The sequence below is a fragment of the Magnolia sinica genome, chromosome 5, assembly GCF_029962835.1.
Source record: "Magnolia sinica isolate HGM2019 chromosome 5, MsV1, whole genome shotgun sequence".
NCBI lineage: Eukaryota > Viridiplantae > Streptophyta > Magnoliopsida > Magnoliales > Magnoliaceae > Magnolia > Magnolia sinica.
The window spans coordinates 113,999,426-114,026,245 of NC_080577.1; the positions used below are offsets into that span (position 1 = coordinate 113,999,426).

At 40.6% G+C, this 26,820-nt stretch overlaps 1 protein-coding gene across 3 annotated transcripts; it reads right to left on the minus strand.

The window, feature by feature from the left end:
* Positions 1-9,093: 9,093 nt before the first annotated feature.
* LOC131246809 (protein PEP-RELATED DEVELOPMENT ARRESTED 1, chloroplastic) lies at positions 9,094-23,403 on the minus strand. 3 transcript variants are annotated; one of them, XM_058247227.1, is made up of 11 exons: positions 22,995-23,403; positions 20,132-20,287; positions 17,812-17,880; positions 17,530-17,700; positions 15,488-15,631; positions 12,443-12,604; positions 11,891-11,956; positions 10,765-10,824; positions 10,057-10,213; positions 9,488-9,570; positions 9,094-9,292 (listed from the first exon to the last, which is right to left on the minus strand). In XM_058247227.1, the coding sequence occupies exons 1-9, from the start codon at positions 23,373-23,375 to the stop codon at positions 10,169-10,171; spliced, it is 1,254 nt and encodes a 417-aa protein (XP_058103210.1). In that variant the 5' UTR covers positions 23,376-23,403; the 3' UTR covers positions 9,094-9,292; positions 9,488-9,570; positions 10,057-10,168. The 3 variants fall into 3 exon arrangements, with proteins under 3 accessions (XP_058103210.1, XP_058103208.1, XP_058103209.1); XM_058247225.1 differs by having other exon boundaries at positions 9,094-9,570; XM_058247226.1 differs by having other exon boundaries at positions 9,094-9,570; positions 9,715-10,213.
* Positions 23,404-26,820: the final 3,417 nt, after the last annotated feature.

A 26,820-nucleotide genomic window follows, 5' to 3' on the forward strand; every position in this document is an offset into this window, starting at 1 on the left:
TTAAAAGAAAATAAAAATGAAAGTTATATCTTCCGCACGGCTAAACCACTTTCTCCACTTTCCTTCCGTTTTGTACGGTAATGGCCGCCGAACCCTCCCACGAAATGAAACTGCCCACATCTCCCACTCTTCCGCCTCTTTCCTCATATCCATTAAAAAGAAAGGAAAGATATAAACAAAGTTTCAATCGTATCATAAAGGGAGAGTAAACCGGGTAGATCAAGAGAGAGGGGGAAAGAGAAAGCTCTGTAGATCAAGAGAGAGGGAGATTAGAGCGGAGGCGGATCGTCAAACTTTAAGGTAGGTGATCTCTCTTGAGATTTAATATTTTCAGTTAATTATTATGTTTATTTTTTTGGAATATTATTATCAGTTGATTTTTATGTAGGAAATCCTACTTATTCATGAATTTATATTTTATTTTTATTTTTATTATATATATATTCCTGATATTTAATGTTGAAATAATAATTATATATATATAATAAAATAAATTTACCGAATAAAATAAACCAATTATCTAAGTTTATATTTTGATTTATAAATTCTATATAAAAATAAATTTGCAAAATAAATTTATATTTTGATTTATATTTGTGTTATCATATGCCTCATTTGCAATTTCAGAGTGTGTGCATGTCAATCGTCGTACTCCACCAGAGTATCAAATAACTCCTCATGAAAAGTCAGGAGATGTACCATGAGAAACTACTTTAATGGAGAATGTTTCAAGTCCATCAAGCTAGACCACAAGTTCGGTCCACCTAGCAATAGATTTATGACATATTAAGTTCATTAAAAATCCAACCCTTTCAATTCGTTTAAAACAACATGAAGAACATTTATATGAAAAATCAATCCTATATACTAGTCAGGATATCCACCAAAAATAGAAAATAAGTTATAACTGTTGATAAATAGTATTATCCATTTAATGAGTGAATGTAAGTGTTTTCTTGTAAGTGATCCTAATAGTATAATAAACCTATTGAATGTGTTAGATTTTACTTGTAAATTAAAGGTTAGAAGTTATTTACTTGATGGACCGTAATGTTTCCAACCAGTTGAACTGGAGATCTTCTTATTATAATGGGACTTTGCTAGTGCGGGATAGGCGAGTATGACTACAATCTTACTCTTCTCCATATGCGGAACATAGCACACAACTGTAAGTCTGAGAAATGTACCATGCAATCCACATCTTCAACGTGCCCAGATAAATATAATAAATAAATAAATAAATAAAAGAGCAAGGTCTGTCCATTTTCTTAGGCACCATGAATGAATGAAAGCTAACAACGTTCCTTATTCAACTTGCAAGTATGGTCCACCTATTTAGTTTAACTGCTAAATTTTCAAGTAATGGGAACATAGAAAACATGACCTCTCAAATGAATGGAATAGATATCACACACGTGTCTTGTGTGGCACATGACCCACGAGTAGGATTCAAATCCTACTCGCGCGAGTAGCTTTCCCATTTTCCATGAAAAATTGAATGGTGGGGCATTGGAGTTGCTGCATGTATTCTAGAAATCAACCAACGGCTTTGGATTTGTGCAAGTGGTCATGACCCCTCCGGCTCTGTAGTGTATACATTCATCATATACCTGCATTATTAATTATTACTTTGGGATACACCAGTTACTCGGTTTGTTGTATGGATTTATTTCCACAATCTACCTCTTTATTAAATAACAATATCATGATAGTTTACTGCCATTTTTAATATGGTGGTGACTCCTCAACCGTCCACCATGAAATGTTGGTATGGTAATCAGACCGTCCAAATTGCCGAACCAACTTTTGATGGTGGGCCACAAAAAATAAAATAAATAAATAAAAATATTTGAGCTGAGAATGCGAAAGTAACCATGAATTTTAGTAGGCCCAGCCACTCAATGTGAGATTTATTACTCAAGGGTGGAACTCGTATAGAACTTGATATTTTAACAAATTTATGTACCTCATATAGAACTTGCATTATAGTGTAGAAATTGAATTTATTAAATTATTAATCATTATTTTTGTTGATATTAGAATTGTTCATGTTATTCATGCTTATCTATTGATTAGTTAAATTGTAAAAAAAAAAAAATGTATATATGGTTGTATTAGCAAGTAGGGCGATCGTGTCCCTTGGGTGAGAGACCCTAAAGTCAGCAAGTAGGGCAATCGTGTCCCTTGGGTGAAAGACCCTAGAACCCATTGGATCCTTTGGAGTCTCCTTTGTGTACGGCGTATGAGTACAATTGTGTGCGTGGACATACGTCAGGAGTACAACTGGAGCAGTAGTTTGACCAGCTAACGTATAAAAGGGTCCTTCACCATGAGGTACCAGTGCATGGGCGTTAATGCAACGTGACCATCCACTTGGATACGGTGTTGTAAGAAATAATACAAATGTTAGGCGTATTCATGAAAATATTACATGTATTGCATTTCATAATTCTGTTGTTAAATTCCATTATCTGTTTTCGATTCCTTCTTTTAAAAATTGATATTATCTGAACATGTTAAATTTTGGGTAAGAAACGACCCTACTGGGCTGTTATGCTCATCCTACTAAAACAAATGCACAGGTGCAGAGCTGGAATATTACGAGCAGGCGGGTCTCTACTATTAGCTTTATTTTTATTTTATTTTATTTTTTTTATCAGGTTTAGTTTTAATTCAAAGCATTTTGTTATTAGGTTTAGTTTATGTTCAAATTTCGATATAGAAAGGGTTGAATTAAATAAACATTTCAGTTGTATTTCCTTTTAGATGATGTTGAGTGTTGATTGAATTTAATTAAATCAATTGGATTGTAATTAATGTATTATATTTAACTCACACCTTGAGATTCGGGTCCCGAAGACCTTATTCGGGTACTCGAATTTCGGGGCGTGACATAGGTGAAGCTATTTTAGCCAACCAACTTGGTTATTTTCCAAGATTCCATCTGGTCAATGGTCGAAAATCCATTTCAATCACTTCGTAGTCAATTTTATTCATTTCATTTACTTCGCGATCAATTCCATGCATTTCACGGTCAATCCCGACGATCCCCCTTCACTTCACGGTCAATTCCATGCATTTCACAGTCAATTCCCTTCACTTAACGGTCAATTCCGTGCATTTCACGGTCAATTCCCTTCATTTCACAGCCAGTTCCATGCACTTCATGATCAATTTTGGCAATTCTCCTTCACTTCACAGTCAATTCCATTTGCTTTACGGTCAATTCAGTGCATTTCACTATCAATTCCCTTCACTTCACGGTCATTTCTATGCATTTCATGGTCAATTCCGGCAATTCCCTTCACTTCACAGTCAATTCCATGCATTTCACCATTAATTCCCTTTACTCACGGTCAATTTAATGCATTTCACGGTCAATTTCCTTCTTCACGGTCAATTCCATGCATTTCGCAGTCAATTCTAGCAATTGCCCTTCACTTCATGGTCAATTCCATTCACTTCATGGTCAATTCAATGCATTTCACGGTCAATTCCCTTCATTTCATCATCAATTCCATGCATTTCACGGTCAATTCTGGCGATTCCCTTTCACTTCACGGTCAATTCCTTTTACTTCACGATCAATTCAATGCATTTTACGGTCAATTCCCTTTACTTCACGGTCATTTCAATGTATTTCACAGTCAATTCCCTTCATTTCACGGTCATTTCCATGCATTTCACGGTCAATTCCGGCAATTCCACTTCACTTCACGGTCAATTCCATGCATTTCATGGTCAATTCCCTTCACTTCACGGTTAATTCCATGCATTTCCCGGTCAATTCCCTTCACTTCACGGTCAATTTCATGCATTTTCCGGTCAATTCCCTTCATTTCACGGTTAATTCCATGCATTTCACAGTCAATTCCATTTACTTCACAGTCAATTCAATGCATTTCACGGTCAATTCCCTTCACTTCATGGTCAATTTACTTCACTTCACAGTCAATTCCATGCATTTTACGGTCAATTCCCTTCATTTCACGATCAAATCCATGCATTTCACAATCAATTCCCACGATTTCCCTTCACTTAACGGTCAATTCCATGCATTTCATGTTCAATTTCCTTTACTTCACGGTCAATTTAATGCATTTCACGGTCAATTCTCTTTACTTCACGGTCATTTCAATGCATTTCATGGTCATTTCCATGCATTTCACGATCAATTCCGGCAATTCTACTTCACTTCCCCATCAATTCCATGCATTCCACGGTCAATTCCTTTCACTTCACGGTCAATTCCATGCATTTCCTAGACAATTCCCTTCATTTCACGGTCAATTTCATGCATTTCACAGTCAATTCCCTTTACTTCACAGTCAATTCAATGCATTTCACAGTCAATTCCCTTCACTCCACGGTCATTTCCATGCATTTCACAGTCAATTCCTTTTACTTCATGGTCAATTCAATGCACTTCACAGTCAATTCCCTTTACTTCACGGTCATTTCAATGCATTTCACGGTCAATTCACATTAGGCTCGCTCAATTTCATGTTCGGCTCGATAAATTTCATGTTAGGCTCGCTCAATTTCACGTGAAGTAAAGGGAATTGACCATGGAATACATTAAATTGATCATGAAGTAAAGGGAATTGACTGTGAAATGAAGGGAATTAACCGTGAAATGCATTGAATTAACCGTAAAGTAAAGGGAATTGACCGTGAAGTGAAGGGGAATCGCCGGAATTAACCGTAGAATGCATGCAAATGACCATGAAGTAAAGGGAATTGACCATGAAATGCATTGAATTGACCGTGAAGTAAAGGGAATCGACCATGTAATGCATTGAATTGACCGTAAAGTAAAGGGAATTAACCATGAAGTGAAGCGAATTGACTGTGAAATGCATTGAATTGACCATGAAGTGAAGGGAATTGACCGTGAAATGCATTGAATTGACCGTAAAATGAAATGGAATTGTCGGAAATGACCGTGAAATGCATGGAAATGACCGTGAAGTGAAGTGAATTGACTGTGAAATGCATGGAAATGACCGTGAAGTGAAGGGAATTGACGGTGAAATGCATGGAATGACCGTGAAATGAAACAGAATCGTCGGAAATGATCATGAAATGCATAGAAATGACTGTGAAGTGAAGCGAATTGACCGTGAAATGCATGGAAATGATCGTGAAATGAAACGGAATCGCCGAAAATGACCATGAAATGCATGGAAATGACCGTGAAGTGAAGTGAATTGACCGTGAAATTCATGGAAATGACCGTAAAGTGAAGGTAATTGACTGTGAAATGCATGGAAATGACCGTAAAGTGAAGGGAATTGACCGTGAAATGCATGGAAATGACCATGAAATGAAATGGAATCGTCGGAATTGACCGTGAAATGCATGGAAATGACCATGAAATGAAACGGAATTGCCGGAAATGACCGTAAAATGCATGGAAATGGCCATGAAGGGAAGCGAATTGACCGTGAAATGCATAGAAATGACCGTGAAGTGAAGGGAATTGACCGCAAAATGCATGGAAATGACCATGAAATGAAACAGAATAGCCAGAAATGACCGTGAAGTGAAGGGAATTGACCGTAAAATGCATGGAAATGATTGTGAAATGAAATGGAATCATCGGAAATGACTGTGAAATACATGGAAATGATCGTGAAGCGAAACAATTGACCGTGAAATGCATGGAAATGACCGTGAAGTGAAGGGAATTGACCGTGAAATGTATGGAAATGACTGTGAAATGAAACGGAATTGCCGAAAATGACTTTGAAATGCATGGAAATGACCATGAAGGGAAGCGAATTGACCATGAAATGCATGAAAATGACCGTGAAGTGAAGGGAATTGACCATGAAATGCATGGAAATGACCATGAAATGAAACGGAATCGCCAGAAATGATCGTAAAATGCATGGAAATGACCTTGAAGTGAAGGGAATTGACCATGAAATGCATGGAAATGACCATGAAATGAAACGGAATCGCCAGAAATGACCGTAAAATGCATGAAAATGACCGTGAAGTTAAGGGAATTGACCATGAAATGCATGGAAATGACCGTGAAATGAAACGGAATCGCCGAAAATATCCGTGAAATGCATGGAAATGACCTTGAAGTGAAGCAAATTGATAGTGAAATGCATGGAAATGACCATGAAGTGAAGGGAATTGACCGTAAAATGCATGGAAATGACTGTGAAATGAAATGGAATCGCCGGAAATAACTGTGAAATGCATGGAAATGACCGTGAAGTGAAGTGAATTGACCGTGAAATGCATGGAAATGACCGTGAAGTGAAGGGAATTGACCGTGAAATGCATGAAAATGACCGTGAAGTGAAACGGAATCGCTGGAATTGACTGTGAAATGCACGAAAATGACTGTGAAGTTTAGGGAATTGACCGTGAAGTGATGGGAATTGACTATGAAATGAAGGGAATTGACCGTGGAGTGAAGCGGAATCGCCGGGATTGACCATGAAATGCATGAAATTGATCGTGAAGTAAATGAAATGAATGAAATTGACCGCGAACTAATTGAAATTGACTGTGAAGTGAATGAAATGGATTTTCGACCATCGACCTAATGGAATCTTGGAAAAAAACAGGTTGGTTGGCTAAAGTTGCTTCTCTTACCCCAAAATCATATAGGGTACATCAAGTAACTAATTGTGGTTTAGAAGATATTCTTGTTAAATGAATAAAGAAATAACTGAAAAAAATAGCGAAAAAAATTTATATGCCTATATATACATATTTGTATAAATATGTATTAGAGAAAAATGTAGGTAGAATAAAGTTATCCATGTAAAAAAAAAAAAAAAAAAAAAAAGTGCACAAGTGGATGTGGGGCCCACCAAAATCATGAACATTGAGTGTGGGGCCCATTCAAATTTATGTGGAGCCCACGATGGGACCCACCCAATTAAAAAAAAAAAATGGGGCAGCACTACTGCACTCGAGCTGCACTACCACAGAGACGCCCAGAGGTCGGTGGCATTACCACCGGATCGGCGGTATTACCGCTCAGATAAAACTTGTCAATGGCTGCGGATATGGCTACGGTTATAATCCGTAGCTATAGGAAACAACGTGCCAGAACCAAACGATCCGCTTTTAAAAAAAACAGGGGCATTTTCGACCTTTAGCAAGCCGTCCGTACAAGTGGGGCATATTCTGGTCAGGTAAAAAGGAGTGGGCCTAAGCGGGTAAATGGGCCATAAATGGGTCGTACAGTGGTAAATTTCTCTTTTGCCAATATAAACACGTGTGAGTGATCAGATCTTTCCATCAGGTTGGAAATAATCCTTAGATCTCATATCTCAAAAATTGGGAAGTTCTTCTCCTGAGGTGGGCCACAGTGCATACAAAAAAGCCGTCCATTTGTTTATGCTGCAATGGATCTGATTGAACGCCGACCATTAAAATTTTATCAGGGGCACAAAAGTTTTGGATCAAGCTTACAGTGTTGTTCCTTCATCTAGGTCTGTCTGACATAATCAATAGGTTCGATGGCAAATAAACATTACAGTGGTCCAATGAAGTTTTTAGTAGTGGGCGTTCAATCGCCACTATTTCCTGTGGTGTGGTCCACCTGAGATTTCGATCTGCCTCGTTTTCGGGCTTATGCCTTCAAATGAGCTCGCGATCTGGATGGACGGCGTGGATAAAACGAATACATCAAGGCGAGGCCCACAGAGCTTTTGCAGGACAGAAATGGGCACTGGAGGGGTCACGACCGAATCTGAGTGCGAGAAGTGCACGGGGTGAATTGCTACCGTCCAATTCCATGTAGACGTGTGGCCAACGTGATGACCAGACCAGCGTAATTTACAAGACGAGGCGTATCCATACAACGGCTTGACCGGTTCTGAGTCTGACCTCGCACGCGTGTTAGACTCACTTGGGCGCGCTTAGCAATTCCACTCGTGCCAACAGCCAACAAGATACCTATGTCAGATCTTCACCATTCACTAGGTGGGGCCTGTCACAAAGATCAGGTCCATGCAGTCGCCAGGTAGGCGACAGATACATACACACATGATGATGGACCGGCCTGTTTTATTGGGCTAGGCCATGTTCTCAGTGGGACCCACCTGAACGGGCCAAATTTCACATGGTCGTCCCACATCGGCAATGCAACCCTCAATTTGGACGGGTCGGATCTAAACGTGCCGGGCCTAGGTAGGTTTTGGACCCGACTGGCCTCATTCATATTTGATTTCATCAACCCAGCCCAGCCCATTTAGACCCAACTCTTGATTCTTGAATTACAGGATCCGTCCAACCCCACCGATGTGGATCATGTTTAGAGGCTGGAGTTGATGGATGTGAGCTCATGGTTCCACGATCCAATCCGTGAATATGGAGGGATGATAATCCACAAATCTCCCAAATTGAATGGTCTACAACCTTTGGATTGGCAACCAATAAACCGCCATCCACATTCAAGCTGATGAGGTCAAAATATGGATAGCTAGGATTAGAACTTTGGGGCATGTCCATTATTGGTGGACCCCATGTTGGCCTCATCAACTCTTATTTGTAAGGTGATCCTACCCATCTGATCAATAACGTGAAAAGTGAACAGTCAAGATCAAGGGAGAGATGAAATATCCAATCCTCGTCTTAAAACATCTGTAGACTGCCACAAATCTCTTTCACCCTGCAGTTAATCTTATCAACTTCTTTTAATGAAAATGAATGTACTCTACACCAACCTCTTTTCTCTATGTGTAGCCTGCACCAAGCATCTAATTAAGGAGAGGCTATGAACCAACTTGATAATTGTGTAACATTCACTCTTTACATCTGTTACATTTATTCGCATTAGCATACCAGCATAAAAAGTAGGCAAATTAGGAATTTAAGTGGGCCACAGCAAGAGAAACAGTGATAACAGTCGCCCATCCCCTCATTTCATGTGCAGCTCATGTGCCATAGCCCCAGTTGCTCATAGTTCCAAAGATGGGCAATCCCTTTTCTCTTTTCCATATTAGTCTTGCACAACTAACACCACCTGATCTAAGAACTTCTAACACCACCTGATCTAAGAACTTCTATAAAGAAGTCGTGAAAATTACTATTTTGAATAATGACACATGTGAGTACTTGAAAATTGATGGTGGCACATGTGGGGCATTGAAACTATTAACTTAGAAGAAAATGTAGCGATGTGTACAGAATATCATGTTCCAACAAATACCAAAATGGGAACACTTAAAAAACTTTTAAACTTCTTCCCTCCAACATGCTATCCTTAAAGAAGTATAGTATTGGGGATAAGGAATCCTCATTTGTCTTCGTTCCCCTGCATAAAATGGGGAGACAAATCAGGGATAGGCTGTCCACCCTGAACAGACTGTCCGGTACAGAACTTTGCCTTCCCTCATGATGATGATCAATCTCGCCCACATCACAAGTTCAAGACATTCAAACACTAGTGTGCTTGTGTGTGTGTGTGTGTGTGAGAGAGAGAGAGAGAGAGAGAGAGAGAGAGAGAGACCTGATGAGTGGACTGGCCTCATTTTCCCCATCTTCATTCATGGTGGAGGCCGCATCATGCAGTGCTTCAGACGACCCAAAAACCTGAAAGATCGGATGTGAGCCGCATGTAAATGTGTGACTGGAGAAAGCGAGAGGGGGGCTAGCAAACCCCACACCCACACACACAGAATGATCCGAATATTTTCTTATAGGTCTGGACAGCAAGAGATGAAAGATGATCCTAACCTTTGGCACACAGGTCTTGATGCATGGCCCAGTGGTAGATGCACTGCATTTCAACACTGTTGTCATGGGTTTGAGTGCCCATGTGGAGTGTGTGCAAGTGGGTGGGTGTAAAAAATAAATAAATAAAACCTTTGGCACATGACTAGTTCTCTAGCAATGAATATGAAGGGGAAAAAAACAAAAAAAAAAACTCGACTCCAATGGAAATACTCCTCTTTTCTCTCTTTTTCTTTCATGTGCATATATAGATTTAATTATATAAGACCGTTCTAAATGTTTGAAAGTTGAGATTTTGAACAGTTGTAATACACAAATTTACAAATCTTGTGGCCAACCACTAACCTCTTCATACGGTGAGAAAAAACGACGCCTGTTTTTGGTTTGTTCATGTGTGGAGGAGTTGGCAAGAAGACAGTCTTAATGGGACACGGCAAGAGAATGTCTTCAAGCATGGTTAAAAAGCTATTTCTTGCAGAACTTGGAGAGTCTTCTGATGAACCTGTAAGCAAGAACAATACACAAGTCAATTCATCAAGAGAAGGATGAGAGCTGCCAGCTGCCAATAAGGTCCACATGAGCGAGATGGAGAAGAGGCTTTACCGCACAAGTGCTAACTGTTAGACACATGGCATTAAAAGTCATAACCGTGGTTAAGGAGATAATCCTGGTTAAAATCTCTCTTTATAGAGGTGTTTTCAATAGGTCTTGTGATGATCCATGATCCATCCCAGCCAGATGGCCACCCAAGATAGGATCTCAACATGTGATCCGTTGGCTGGATTGTGGCCAAACAGACAAGATATCTTCCCGTTAGATAAACCCCTCTTAAGGTCATATAACCCACAAAACAAGCCCTGCCAGTGTCAGATCCATACTAATCAACGGGTAAGGTCTGGCATAAGCATTTCTTGGTTGAACAGTCCCCACCTGATCAGTGGCTTGGATCTTTCACACATGAGGTGAAGTCCCTTCTCCATTTGCATGGTCCCGTCCACATTCACTGAAGTATTAAAGTAGATAAGAATTCTAAAGTAGAAGATTTTCAGTTACCCATTCTAGATGCTGTGCTGTAATGCCAGATACATTTCCAGCATAGATGCCACCCAATACCTAACATGCATAAAAGGAGAGGAAATATTATATAAAAACAGGTCCTTATATACATGCTCATTCATAGTTCAAAAAACTCGAAAATTCGACTAGACTCGTGTTCACATAGGTCAATTAGACTCGAACCAACTCGAATTGATAGTTAATAATTATCATCATCATAATCTGAGCCTTACCCCAACTGATAGTAATAATTATAAAAAAATTGTAAGTAATAATAAAGAGTATTTGATATAATTATTTCCATATAAGGAATATAAAATGAGACAGAAAAGGAACTGTTGTTGCTTGGCCTGTTCGTTGAGTGCATTAGGCATCCCCTCAGAGGTAGAGGATTCGATTTACCTCTCTACTCCATCCTGCTTTTATTAAAAATCTCTTTGACAGAGCGAGCGAATTGTGCCAAGTCATTGCGAGATGAGTAGAGGCAACTGAGTTAGTGAGTCAGCTCAACAAGTCGTTCCGAGTCAGGGCCGAGCCACTCTCTGGGCCGAGTTCCCTAATGACTCGGCTCAAAATCTTGCTGAGTCAGGTTGACCTGACCTAGTTTTGAGTCAAGTGAGAGAGTTTTAGAGCTAGGTGCTTGTTAAGTGATAGAGGTAGTATTACTCAATGTGAGAATATCTATTGTATTGAAACAAACATGCTTCAGTGATCCAAACCATAGATATGTTCCCAACCCAAAAACCAAAAGATTCCATTGAATCTTTGGCCCTTTTCAGTTTATGTACCCTTCCTGCATTTTATTTCATAAATCTATCTGCCACCCACAATTTATTGAAGGGTTAGGATTTTACCGCCTTGGGAGATTTTTGGTGCATGGCCATCCAAAGTGCAGGCCATAATATCAATCGTATGGACAAATGAATCATGGTTCCCTCTTGCACAAACTGAAAACCCAACTGCAGGCATTCTTGGGTTGACAATTGTATAATGTCTCTAAATAAGGAGCCATAACCCAATCGGCTGATACTGTTGGATGTTTCATTCTATCATTTTTGTTTTGCATCGGTCCATACAACTGAAGAATAAAATTCCACAAGAAATAAGGAAATGAAATTTCTACCTTGGAAACTGTCTCAAGGAACATCCCGGGGCGTACAGGACGTGGTTTACGGTCCGTGACACTGGCCTGGAAAACCCAATAATAATAATAATCAATAAGGCAAGAGCAAGTGTGTCATCCAATCCACCAAATTGAAAATATAGAACAAGGAATGCTAATGTGTTTAGTGCAAGGATAGATTGAAGAGGCAGTGCTGGCAAAAATGCCAACCCAGCACATGTGAGAGATCAGAGCCATTCACTCTTGAACAACTCTGAAACAGATATCAGAGTGACGTGTTTACCAAAAAATGTTGGTTAGAAAATGGGGGGAAAAGGAGAGTTGGCCCAAAGGCCTAACATGTGTCTGCCACCTGTGAGTTGGCTAGCCTGATTTAGGATCCAGGGAATGTTAACAGTGGGCCATGGCTGATCAATGATCCATATCTCGAACATGTCTGCCAGGCTGGCACAAGTTCCACAAATCACTTCTTAAGTCTATCCATGGATGAATAACTTGAGAATTTCTCTAGCAGTACTGCTTGCTTCTAGTACCAAGTGAAATGGAACTAACCCTGCCTGCAATTCCACTTGATGTCCGTCGCCTGGCAGCAATATCTTCCTCATCCTTGCCAGAGCTGTCCGCACCTTCATCTTTTCCTTGCATTACATTGCTTATCATCTCTTGGACAGTTCTTCCAGGTTTCAAAGCAACCAGCTTGGTTAGAAAGTTCACCTGCACTTAAGAGTAGATGTGTTCATGCCCTACCATAAAGAGAAGAAATGCAAGCGAATACAACCTAGCTCATCTTTTGTCGCAGTCTACTCAAATAAAGAGGAATGCCACTGCCAACTCATGAAATTGTAGTTCCATATCCTTCAAATAAATAAATAAATAAATTGTATGTTCCATATTGTACAAGTGGCACTTGGCTAGATCCGTAGGGACCATTGTCTTGAGAGAATTCACGTACAGCTACAAGTATGGGACGACCCATTTTTTGTGCCTTTGAAAAATTGTTTCCATTTTTGCCCTTGAAACTATCATACATTTTCACGGGAAGACACTTGTAAAAATGTGTGGGTTGTAGGGAAAGTTAGCCTACAGAAAATTTTTGGTGATCGGTAATCCTGTTTTGGTGGGCCACCGGATGGAAGAGCCATATGGACCATATCCTAAAATCATCGGTAGTCTGAGAATGGGGCAGGTAACTCAAAACATAACTTTGCTCTACATTTTAACAGGCAAAATCACCACAAGAACTGGATGGTTAGGAGTTGTCCGATCACTGCATTTTTCACCTATAGCCCATCCAAATGGTGGCCCATCACATTGTCACTACTGAGAAATATACATGTTTGCCTCCAGGTTATGGTGAGGATGGAACTGCATAGAAATGATAGCATTTCTCCGAAATGATCTCCAAGAGCATGTCCAATTCTTTCCAGATTTTATATTCATTTGCAGTAACTAAGCACGATAGGATATCCTCAAATATTTTTGAAAGCGGGCCTGACACAGATCTAATATGCAGAGAAGTGCGTGATGAAGACTACGAAAAAGAACTACAATAAAATTATGTGGGGCACGCTCGAGTGGTATCAGTACCACTGTAAGCTGATGCAGGACAATTAACCACTTGCTCTAAAAGCTCGAACTGTTAGAGTATGGCGAATTAATCCCTTTATCTCATAGCCCAGGCCCCACATCGCATGGGTTAGGACCTCGACTGAACCCCCTTCGTGGGCCCCAAATCACATGTGCCGCCCACCTCGAGTGTGTCCCCGCATCCCACGGGCTACCCTACTTGACCCTGATGTGAAATGCGCATTAATTACCCCCGGTGAGGAGTCTCGAACACGAGACCTCCTCTGTGGGCCGCATCCACCCCGAGTGTGCCCCTGCATCCTATAAGCGACCCCACTTGAGCCTGGTGTGAAAATGCCCTTACATTAATCACTTCCAGTGAGGAGTCTCGAACACGAGACTTCCTACTCTGATACCAATTTGATACAGGACAATTAACCATTTGCTCTAGAAGCTCGAATTGTTAGAGTATGGCGAATTAATCCCTTTATCTCATAGCCCAGGCTCCACATCACATGGGTTAGGACCTCGACTGAACCCCTTTCGTGGTCCCCAAATCACATGGGCCGCCCACCCCGAGTGTGTCCCCGCATCCCACAGGCTACCCCACTTGAGTCTGGTGTGAAATGCGCATTAATCACCCCCGGTGAGGAGTCTCGAACATGAGACCTCCTCCATGGGCCGCACTCACCCCGAGTGTGCCCACAAGCGACCTCACTCGAGCCCAGTGTGAAAATGCCCTTGCATTATAAGCTTACTGTGGTACTGTGCCCATGTGATGTATGACAGTAGTCCAACCCGCCCATCAGATGTGTCACCTCGTATAACTCCCTGGTGCCAAAAATCAGCTTGATCCAACACTCAAGGGGGCCACAACACGGGGAACAATGTGAGAATGGACAGCCAGACTTGATTTACACAAGGGCCCAACTGAATTTTGAAACAGCATGATTTTCAGCCAGACCCTTCATCCAGACAAGATGAAGGGTCTGAATGACATGGATTCCATATATACAACATGATGGTCCCTCCAAGTTAATCAACGGGGGATGTTCCTTCCCAACTTTTTCACTGTGATGTGCCGCACCTAATTCACAGATCATCATGATTTTAGGGACCTGGAGGTAACATGGCTGACGCATATGATGGATGGGTTGATTTTATCCATGCATTACGTAGGCCAGCATCTTCCCAGTACCACCTAATTTGGGTGGAGTGTGCCAAAAATGAAATGATATCTAGACCAATCCAGATTGTGTTGCATGCAGCCATTATGTCTTTCAGGAATTGAAATAGTACACTTTTGTACTATTCCAGTTCAAAATGTGTATGCAATTTGAAAAGAATGGATTTTTAAAGTACGAACTCCCCTTCAAACAGCAGATGTAAATGTGTACCATTTCAGTTCATCATAGCTCTGCAAGCTGAGGTTTTTTTTTTTTTTCAACAGCTCTTACAAGTTGAGAATTGAGACCACCATTTCTACCAACCATATTAAAAAATGATTAATGAGCTTTACTACGCGAACATACATGCACAATAAAACTCACGTACACACCAAACATGTGTCAGGCTGCCAGCATGGCATGATAGGTCTGAGATCCAATCCATCCATCACAAAAGAGCCACTATATTGATGCCCAAACCCAAGAATCAGGTCGATCCACAGGTCAGGTAAGATCACAGTTGGCAAAACAAATGCACACCTCTGAAAAACATGCAGAAGTTTTCCAACCCATCCACCTGTTTCCAATATTGGGGCCCACATGCTATGTACCAGATTTATTTTTGGGAAAACATGTTGAAGGTCAGAGAACCTTCATGGATGGATTGGATCTCACACTAATGTGCCATGCTGGCACGGGTTCTGTGTACATGAAGAGCTTATCAAAGCTCATGATTAGAACTATGCTGCGTCACTAACTATTTTAACAATTTTACCTACATTAGATAACATAATAAAAGCTAATGAAATTCATCAGAAATGTTATATTTGATCAGCAAAAACCGGAACCTCAGATGAATTCAGACCTCTGCTTCTGGGAGCGTACTCAGACCCCGGTCATTTCTTTCGTCCAATATTCCACCACCCATCATGTTCCGGGCTTCCTCCCTGATTAAAACAAGCCTCGCGAGCAGCTTCCGATCTGGAATTGATGGCCTAGCTTCCATTGTCTGTGCAAATAATTAGCAATTAACTGCATTTTAGAAGAATCTTGAAAAAATCACGAGCCATATACAGGTGATGAAAGTTATGATATGCCATTTTATGAATTTGCATGTTCAGCTTCAGGTTCATGTCATGGAAGTGCAAATGCAGAAATGCATCCTTCTCTATCTGATAAATTCAATCGCAATAATGACTGAGCTTTTCTGCAACCACATCTGGTAAATCATGTTAAATTTTGCTGCTGTATTTCAACATATGTTTCCGTTTACCGTCAAAAGTACTCTACCACTTCTGCACAAGCGATAAATAGATACTGGCAACATGGCACATTCGTGCGAGATCCGGGCCATTCATTGTGAGAGACCACCGGAAGTATAACCTAGTCGAAAAATCAGATTTGTCCGCTCCTCAAGTGGCAACATTTGTACAAGAAATATGGAAAGAGATAAAAATAACCAGTGGTTCAGGTTGAATATACACTTGCTTGAGAAGCATACCACCCTAATTTTTCGGTCAGGATATGTTCAAAGTAGAAAGATGAGAGAACTTAAGAGTAACACCAATAGGAAATAAAATGAGGGAAAGTAGACTGGATGGTTTGGTCATATGCAATGGAGACTAAGAATCATGCTATTTAGGAGCTCTAAAAGGGCAAAGGGAAAGCCCAAAAGAATGAAGGTGGAGGTAGTAAGAAAAGACGATGACCAATGGGCTAACTGAAGTTGTGGCCCTTTGCAGAGTGGAATGGCAGAAACATATTCATGTAGCCGACCCCAATTAGTTGGGATTAAGGCTTAGATGATGACGTTGCTATGTTCAAAGTAGGACCCACTTGATTGATGCCTGAATTTCTCACATGTGTGCAGTGAGGACCCCACTCACATGTCTTGTTCGCATTCCCCAACTTACCATTATGGTTTCTCACATTTTACTGAAAACAAGTAAAGGTATGCATTTCATATTAGTTTGCAGGATTTTGAAGAACTCACTTAACTGTAAGATTAAAAATTCTAAAGTTTATGAAGATGATGAGAATCCATAACTGCTTAGGAACAAGAAACATAGATCATGGATCCCAAAACAATTTCTCTCAGTAGGAAAAAAAGAAAAAGAATAGAATAGAAAAGGCATTTTCCTAACTCCATACATACCCTATCTTTTGCCCATGAGAGGGTTTTAAGAAAACTTTGAATAAGATGTTGAGCAGGACTCCTATTCATATACAGACCAACAATACCATCCGATTTTTGAAATGTTCAGGATCAAAAATAGAGCCAAGGGTTTCGGATCAGAAGTCCAAAGACAGAAGGTATACCAAAATGAGAGAGGTAGAGAGCAGAATTATAGAAAAGAGGAATCATATGATCTTCAAGCAGAGGATTGGCACAGTATACTTTCAGTTTGTACAAGTGGATTTCATGTTTTCCTTGATTCAGATTTCAGACGATTGGCCTGAAGCAGCACATCATTGATGAACTAAGACCCAAAACTCTGCCAGATTGGACCATCCCAACCTTTCAATTTGTGACCTGCAAATAGATATTGAGAAGACTGCAAAGTCCCTATTCAGTTGAACAAAGACCCAAGATTGGTGGCCACCATGTCCAATAAAGAAGATATTTAGGGCATGGTCTATCCATGACAGGCCCAAACTGAAAACCCCAAACATGGGCCCCACCTAAACAAACTGAAAGCCAAGTATGATGTTCATATCCTGTCAACTATCATGTAATTCCTCTATGGAAAAAGTGACAGCTTCATTCATCATGATATGCATGAACTTCCAAATCAAACCATACATTATAAAAGTAGGGAAAAGAAAATCTTGCATGCTTTGATGCCAAATCCAAATTATGAAACAGAATGCATGCAAACATTTTCATGCAAAATATTGGCTACATGCCTCCAGTAGATCATCTGCCTGGTTAGCAATATCATTCAGATTTGCCCCTGGAAGTTGAACCTTTGCACCCTTCTCACCAGTAAATACACCACCACCTGCAGCTACTCGGCGCAACAATTCATGTCTGCTTTCTTTTTCAGGAGTTCGACAAAGCAGACCAATCACTTGAACCTGTTGCCAAACCAGAACAGAACCTTTTAAGGATAATGTTTGGACATGGTTGAATTTGGAACTTCTTAGAGTGAAGAAATATCACAACATATGCCAAAAGGACAGGCTCACATGTGGGGGGCACTTTTTGGTAAGATGGGACAATACAGTCTCCTTGATCACCTCCAACAGTGACTTGCGCTGGACACCCAAAAGCAAGACGTCAAATTGTCAATGTAAACCAAATAACAGGACACCGTACAAGCACAGAAACTTAAATCAGACAATAGCTCCGCCCTAACTTAAATGCTCATTTGGTGAAGCCGATCCAAACGGAGAGCATCAATTTCCTTCTGGTGCTCTTCGCTAACATGTAGCACAACAGTTCCTTAGGGTGAGTCGCGCTGTGGACAGGAAATGACAGGAACATCTCATCAATTGGACAATCTCATCAGTCCAATTGACGGATGAAAATGGACGTGAGGTAAATATTTGGAAACCATCCGCTTTGAATGAGAAAGGGCCATTAAACAGATGTCCACTTGTGCAGTGTTGTCCAATTCATATGGTTTGTTTAACAAGGTTCATCCATACTGGGACTCGCCCAATGAATTTCTGCATGGATGACTTGAGAGCCACATGCCCAACAAGGGACTATATATGCTTCACATGGGCTATTAGATTTCCCCAGTCAATAATAAGGTAGAAGACCTACTGCACATACGTAAAGAGGAAAATGTAGGTTACCTGACAGAATTACCAAAAGAGGAAAATGTCATATATCTCACTGGCATTATTGTGTAGGCTACCTCAACAAGTCACTTGCTAGTAGAGTGTTGCACCTTGCACACCATATATTGGCTAAGGGCCTCTGTGGAAGATGCCTGAAAATGGGTTCATCTCATTTTAGTTAATCATACTTGTGTACTTGAGATCATGATCTTTAGTACATAATTTCATTTAGTTAATCATAACTATGTATTAGATATCATGATCTCTAATAAATAATTATGATTAACTAAAATGAGAAGAACCCATTTTCAGGAGTCTACCAAACAGGCCCTAAAGTTTTCTGAAAGAGGCTGTTTTGTGTAGGGTAGAACGGAAATACCTGTTCTGTTTGAAGTTTGAACAGAACCGTTTGGTAAAGATTTTCACCTTGTCTCTTCATATTATACTATTCCACCATCTCTACTGCCAGGGGAAAAAAATCTCATCTACAGAGTTGAATAGACCATAAAATGTCTAATTTCCCTTTCTTATGTGTTCTCATTTTTATTTCGGGTCTTGAATCGCTCACAAATCCAATTAAAGCATGCGGCAATATTGTTCCCTCCATCTGAATTCCGCATCTCCAAGGATGAGAGTTAAATGAATATGACCCACATGTGTGGGCACTTACTCATCTGGCCTTTCACATGGAGCTTGTTCATCTATGTATTGTCTCAGCTTATTGAAGGAATCAAAACTCAGTCTAGGACTGCAACCAGGAACAGAAACTAGAAAGACTCACTCCAACTCAGTCTGAAAATATATATTTGGTGGGGCTGACACAGAACAGTGACCACCGAAACGGAGTCTTGGCTGAATTTTGAATCCTTAACTGCTTCTGCTTCAGGTTAACTCCCATCCCATACATGGTTGGATGTTAACATATGAGGATCTCCCACGGTAGAACACCTGGCCTATTCTCACTCTTCACTTATACAGAAGGCATCCGACATATGCTAATTCACCAAATGTATTAAATAGTTTCTCCCTCAGTCTGTGGCAACGCGAAGGAATAGTTTCAAGCAATGTATGTCAAGATGGCAGTGGCTCAAATTTCAGATTGGATTTCAGATGTCCAAAAAAAAAAGCTTTACCAGTTCCAAGTGACAACTATGAAGCATGGTTTTTAGACTTGGAGACTCAAATTGAGTTGTTCGGTGTTGAGTCAAGTCACAACTCGCTCAAATTGGGGAGGAGTATTGGCTCGCCCGAATCACAACTCGCTAAAATTGGGAGTGGGGGGAATTCGTGGTATCGAACTGAATCATGAAGTGCTGAATGCAGAGTGGACTTGTCCGAGTCAGGCCAATTTGTGGCATCAAACTAAATCAGGAAGCGCCAAATGCAAAGTGGACTTGTCTGAGTCACACCCAACTCGGACGAGTCTTAAAACCATGCTTCAAAGCATCTAAAGCAATTAGTCAAGACTAACACTGTATTTGGCATTCAACATATTCTACAATTTTTGTAGCAACATTTGTTGACAGAGGTATTCTAGTCAATACCAAATCTCTTTAAAAGGCCCTATATAATTGAGAACCCAAAACATGACTGGTGGTTGTTTCTCTCAGCCATTTTCTTTTCTTTTTAATCTCCATTACAATTTCTCAAAAATTGCACAATCGTGTTTAACAAAATTGGAATTGTGGAAAACAAAATCTTTGGCATGGCAAGGACATACCTGGTCATCATTGTCCTTTTCGGCAAGCTGGATCATGTAATCAAGAGCCATCATAAATCCAGACTCCATCTGATCAACTCTCTTCCCAATCACTCCTTGGGCAACTAACTCCACTGCCGCTGCCTCTGATGTTTCATCCATGTTCATATCCTCCAACTGCACACAGGTGCACACACGCGCACCCCTGCCTAAGTATGTACTTGTCCATATATGTCAACATATGAAAAGAATGAAACTGAGCATATGGTCCTTGATAGAGTAGAACGGCATAACAAGATTTGATGCAGATGACCCTACTTAGTTGGGACAAGGCTTAGATGCTGATGAAAAGAATGAAAATGGGCATGATGAATCCTCAGAAGGCCATGTCAAGGAGACTGGGAAAAAATATGCAAAGCTCTTGAGTTTCCTCATATTCATGATGATATTTTTTTCATACGTGCATCTACATGGAGGTTTGTAATCCCCATGTGTATTCCACAACCTCCATCATGTATGTGTGAGATAGAAGCTGTCCAGCTGGTGAGTCCACCCCCAAAAAAAAAAAAAAATTCCATTGGTCCACTCATCAGTTGGGCCACAATGTCTGAAAGAAATGGACAGCCTACAAAACCTTGGACAAGCCTTTTCTTATCCACGCATTTGGTTTCAAACAGTATCCCACCCAATGTGAGGACACACGTAAATTTTGAGTGAGATAACTGCATGGTTGGGCCCAGATGAGGGCATCTTGGGTGTTAGAAACACTTGCGAATTCAGCACATATGGCTGTAAGTTCATGCATTGCCTAATGCATACATATGGGATTACACAATAAAGAACAAAGAAGGAACATTGGGTGGGGCATTGGGCAATTCAAAAGAACTGGGAGAAATGCAATTTTTTTTGCAGCATACACGATTCAATACATGGATCACACATCAATTGGAAAAATGAGCAAACAGGGTGACTATGAAAATGGCAAGTACTAATTCAGGGAAACGATTGTGTGGCCACAGTTCACACCAGCACGTTTCTCCCACCATCCAATAACAGTGGGCAGGAATCTCAACATGTATTGCAGAATAGGCATTCGAAAATTCAGACGATTTGGAACAATTCTGATATCTCTGCCATGCGGTGCATGCTGAGGTCATGCTCAAGAATTCAATATTAAAATGGACATGTTGGTCACTAGAGAAACATTGACAGAACTTCGAAAAAAGAAAAAAAGAAGGCCAATTTCTTGAAGATAATGACAATTGAAAATACAAATGGCAGATGAAGAATCAGTGGACCACCTCTTTGTTCACTGCGCGTTCATATATCAGATTTGGACAGAAATTCTATCTCGTTTTGAGGTTCCCTGGACCTTCCTAGATTCGGCTCAAGGCCTTCTTCAGGCCTGGCATGGTATGAGGTGTGGTAAGCAAAAGACTAAGCTATGGAGAATGTCTCTCTTGGCTGTTTGGTGGGCCGTGTGGGAAGAAAGGAATGGGAGATGTTTTGATGGTATTACTAACTCGGTGGAGTTTTCTGTTCATAGGGTGATTCACTTAATAGTTGAGTGGGCCTCTTCTGTCGAAAAGCTTAACGGTTGTAATGTACTCTTTTTAGGAGAGTAGTTGGTCGGCTATCTCAGCAGTCGAGCTCTCCCCTTTGTTTCTGTTTTTCTTTTGCTTCAATAAAGTCCTTGTTGTCTTTCAAAAAAAAATGTGTCATTGTATGTATGTATGTTTTTATATATGTACCTATTTATGTATGTCTGTAGGTCCGGGGCTAGACTCCAATCTCAGTTTTGTACCATTTAAAAAATGGTGGTGACTCATCCTCACATGTGGCAATGATGTCTAGCCATCTAGGCCATCCAAACTGTGGGCTCCGTTGCAGATGAGCATATCTCTAAAATCACACTGACCAAACAATCCTAACTATTCCAATTAATGCCCATCAACTGGATGGTTAAAAGCAAAACAGTGACTGGTCCAAATTGTCCAAATCCAAAGGGATTTCTCCCCCTTGTAAGATTTCTCCCCCAAACACCAACTGTATGAAAGTTACATGTAACTACACTTTCTTACATTTTACAGAAGTTACAGGCATCCAAACAGCCCCTAAGATACAGAAAAATGTTTTAATAAGTTTCTTAACAAGAAAACATTTTAATTCATAACAGTTTTAGATGCTTCTAGCCTTTACAGAGACAGAGAGTCCTTGCTCCCTACAAAATCCTAAGCAGAGAATAACTAAAGATATAGAAAAATCGCTGCATCTCTCTCTCTCCCCCCTTTCTCTGCTCTCTCCCTTTCTCTACAAAACCTTAGTTCTTATGCAACAAGTCTCCACCGTAGATTTCTAGCTCCAATCTGTTAGTGCAGCCAGAATTGGAGTTAAAGTTTTGAGATGGGCCGATTGATCCTAGGGACTCTGTTGTCTTGCTGCACTTGTGTGGGGCAGAACTAGTCCTATAGATAGTGACATGGTCGTGCTCAGCTCTACAGTTTTCCAATGGTCTGTCTACATCTCTACAAGCCACATGTTTTCTAGTGAAGTACACTCATCTCCAAGGAGACAGTTAGCCTACTCTGAATTCATTTTCTGTTCTTAGCCATCTCCCAAAATAACATGTGGCCCACTCAATGAGTGGACGTGGCTGATTTTTGCATATGGTAATTCTCATGGTGGGGCCAACCTATTGGACGGGTTGGATGTCACACACATGAAATTTTGGAAGTTATCTAATAGGCGGACTGTAACTTGTGACCCAACCAGCTGGATTCATGAGGAACTTCTCAAGTTCTTAAGGATAATGACAATTGAATATACGAACATGCCACCGTATGTATGTATGTATGTATGGGTATAAGAGGGAGATTTTATTTACCAAATCGACCATCTCCTGGAGGAGAGAAGCAACCTGCTCGCCGCCTTTGAGAAGCGCTTCGTATCTGGAAGATTCCCATTTCTCCTCTCCTTCTTCTTCTTCATAGAAACGACCTAGAGCTGATGCTGCCGTGGCGAAATCCTCACCGTCCGTGAAACCTCCACCGACTTCATAGCTCGAACTGCAGAATGCAACGGACCTCTGCTCCTCCTCCTTCTCCTTCTTCGCTACAAGTCGATGCTGCTTCAGCTGATGATGATGGTGGTGATGAAAGGGAAGGAAGGTAGTGGTAGAATGGACGGCTGAGATTGGCTTCTTCTTAGAAAAGAGAGGAGAAGAAGATGGAGTGGTGGAGGGGAAGAAGAGAAACGTTCCCGACATCTTCTTTCTGGAATATGTCTCGGATAGAAGCTGCAAAGGGAGTGAGAATTTATGGGGAGCAATGTGATACTCTGACAGAGTACTACGCTTGATACGCAGGAACTCTGATATCGTATACGTGACGAATCTTAACTCAAATTAAACTGACTGGATTGTGGAAACTACGGTCGATAGGCCATATTTCGAAAATCATATTGTTTGAAGATTTATAATCCATGATTCATGGACACTTGTTTGTTGAAACAGGACCGTTGGATATTTTGCTTTTTGAACGGTCCGATAAATGTCTACCAATCCGATGGTCAGACCATCAGATAACTGGTTCCTTTTTTTTTTTTCATGATATATATAGACTGGGACCTATGATTTGGACAGTTTAATTTCTATTGCATGTATCCCATGTATAGAATTTTTGGTAATTTCTATACGTGCCTGCGTATAATCCATCACACTCTGCCAGAGTACAGTGGGCGCCCGGGTTCATGGCGGGGTTTAATGATTTTGCACGCGTGTGGGAAACGTGCGCGCGTGAAACGCCTGTACGGGATCTGAACTTTCCTCGTGGGCTAGGCTGCAATGACCCTGCCAGGGTCGGGTGGGGTCAGGTTGTCCATGTCCTCAGTTTGGTGGAAGTTGGGTTTGGGTTGAGCTATTTCAGGTTGAGTTGTGAATAGTCAATCCAGTTGGGTTCGGTTTGAGCCATTTTCAGGTTGAGTGGTGTTGATGTGGTTTCTGGCTCACCTCCTTCGCTGCTTCGACACCTGTATGGAAGGAGGACAATAAAAACCCTGGCTAATATAGGGGATCCTCAGATGGCCTGAAATCTGGGTCTAATAGTTCGATAGAGGTTTAGGGGTGAGGATATGTGTGTACCTTTCGTCATTATGCATCTCCTATTTGTAGAGGATATGTGATTTCATAGTAGCAGGAATAGTCATGTATATTTTGAATTGGGTTAAGTTACCTAGGATCAGGCATGGAGGAGTTTAGGTTAAGATTGGGTTGGCTGGCTTAGGTTAAAATTCTATATAGACTGGGTTACACGTATGGTCCTCTCAAGAAATATTAGGCTTGGATTGGCCTTTAACCTTGCCTAATTTCTTAGAGTTTATTTGTTTCACTAATTACATTAAAAATGCAAAGAAAATGAATTTACTTTTATTATACTTTTTTACAATATTGTTATGAAAAATTTCAATCCAAACAATAACATTAATATGTTTTAATAAAAATTTAATATGAAAATATCATTATTATAATTTTATTACTAATGAACCAAACACTATGATTGGGACATGGAATAGCTACTGATAGGTTGAGCAGCTAGAGTCATTGCTGAAGTGATGTCACCAGGTTCGTGAGCCCTGCTATGATTTACGTGTTGTATCCACACCATCCATCCATTTGGAGAGATTATTTTAGGGCATGATTCAAAGAATGAGATGGTTCCAAACCTGGAGTAGATCCCACCACAAAAAACTAATAGTAGAGTGACACCCACCATTAAAACCCTACTAAGGTCAATCATGATGTTTATTTGAGATCCAACTTGTTCACTTGTTAATGCAAACATGAAGGAAGGGAAAACATATATATCAGCTTGATTGAAACCTTTTGTGGCCCTTGGAAGTTTTTAATGGCGGGTCTCTCCCCATTGTTTTATGTGATGGGGTCCACTCGAATTTTGGATTGACTCATTTTTTGGATCATACCTTAATATGATCTATGCAAATGGATGGATGGCGTGGATACAACACATACATCATAGTGAGGCCCATCAAACTTGGTGACATCACTTTAGTGGAGTCTTGCCACTCAACCAGTCAATAGCTAATCCGCGTCCTTAGAATGGACAATCAAATGCAAATGTCATCAATATGAAAATAAGATAAATAAGATAATTTATAATCATTATATATTTTCATTGTATTGCTATACTAACTGATAAAACAAACAAGCCCTAGCGCAAGTAGTGTTGATGTTATGTTCCAAATCTCAGTCCAAAGTACGACTACTGTGCAATGTACATCCACTCACTTCTCTGGGGTAGCAATGGACCGTGCTAACCTTGCCCATCAAACCCTTGCTTGTCCCTAGCCCTAGCCATATGCTAAGAGAGGCTTGGGTCTAATCATGGCCCTGGTCTTATAGGCCGGGTACATGCAAAAGAAGTAGCATATAAATGTCTTTTGTTGCATAAATACATTCAATATTCAAAAGTGCTTTTAAACTACACATATGTTAGGTGATAAGGTTACTTGTCGGTAGAGCGGTACACAAACCAAGTTAGCTCGTTTAACTCGCTCAACTCGGCACGAAGAGGCCCGATTCGACTTGGATCGAAATTGAGTTCAAGCCGATTTTTGGAGCTTGAAAAAATTTCAATCTGAGTTCAAACTTGGTTGAGCTTGAATAGAGTCGGATAGAACCTTAACTCGAATCGAACTCGGATCAAACCAATTCGGTGACTCGATTATTTTGATATTGATGTTACTCATCAAGTGTTTGATAAAATGACTCAATGAAGTGCTGTTTTCAGGTGCATACATTCACTGTGGAATTGGTTAGTGGTGAGGAAGGTATGGATATTAAACAAATCGCTACCAAAAGAAAAATATTACATGATAAAATATTGATTTTGATGTTGTTTGCTGAGTGTTTGATGGAATACTGGTAAATTGTTGTTGCTATTTTGCATACAGTAAGAAATTGAAGGTGTGCTCCAAGTGTTCGAGAAAATGCCGCACTAGCTTGAACTCAGCTCAAACTGGCTAAGCTATAAACCAAACTGAGCCGAGCTGACTAGCCAGGCTTGAAGACCGAGCCAAACCGAGTTCGAGGCTGGGGCCACCTAGTGGCCGAGCCAAGTCGATCCGTGCCAACCTCAAAGCGATTTGATTCGTGTACAGCTCTACTTGCCAGTGTATCTAAATCATCATTTCCATTTGCATGATAGTTTGGATATTGAACACAGGTTGGCTGGGGCATTCATCAATGGCTCTGGCCTGGCCTGAACCGGACCACACTGGGCGAATATATCAAGCTCAGTAAAGTAAGCCACATTTGCATGGCTAAGTATAGGTTTGGATGGACCAAAACCAATGGCCTATGTTCAAATGCATGCTTTGCATACCTAAGGATGAGAATGGCATATTTTAGGATTTAATACACACATACAAGAGAAATACATACATATAAGATCAGGTAGACTAAAATGACTTGAGACGCCCACCCTTGAATTTCAAAAAGGTCCGCATGAGTATCAAGACCGCCTGAATTTTGTCCAGTCCCTTCATCTGAACTGGATGAAGGGTCCAAACGTCCTCCATCAATATACACAACACGGTGGACCCCCAATCCAATAAACGACAAGCATTCAATTTCATATGTTCCCTGTGATGTGGGCCCATCTGAATTTTGGGCTCTAGAGCTTTTCTAAGGTGGC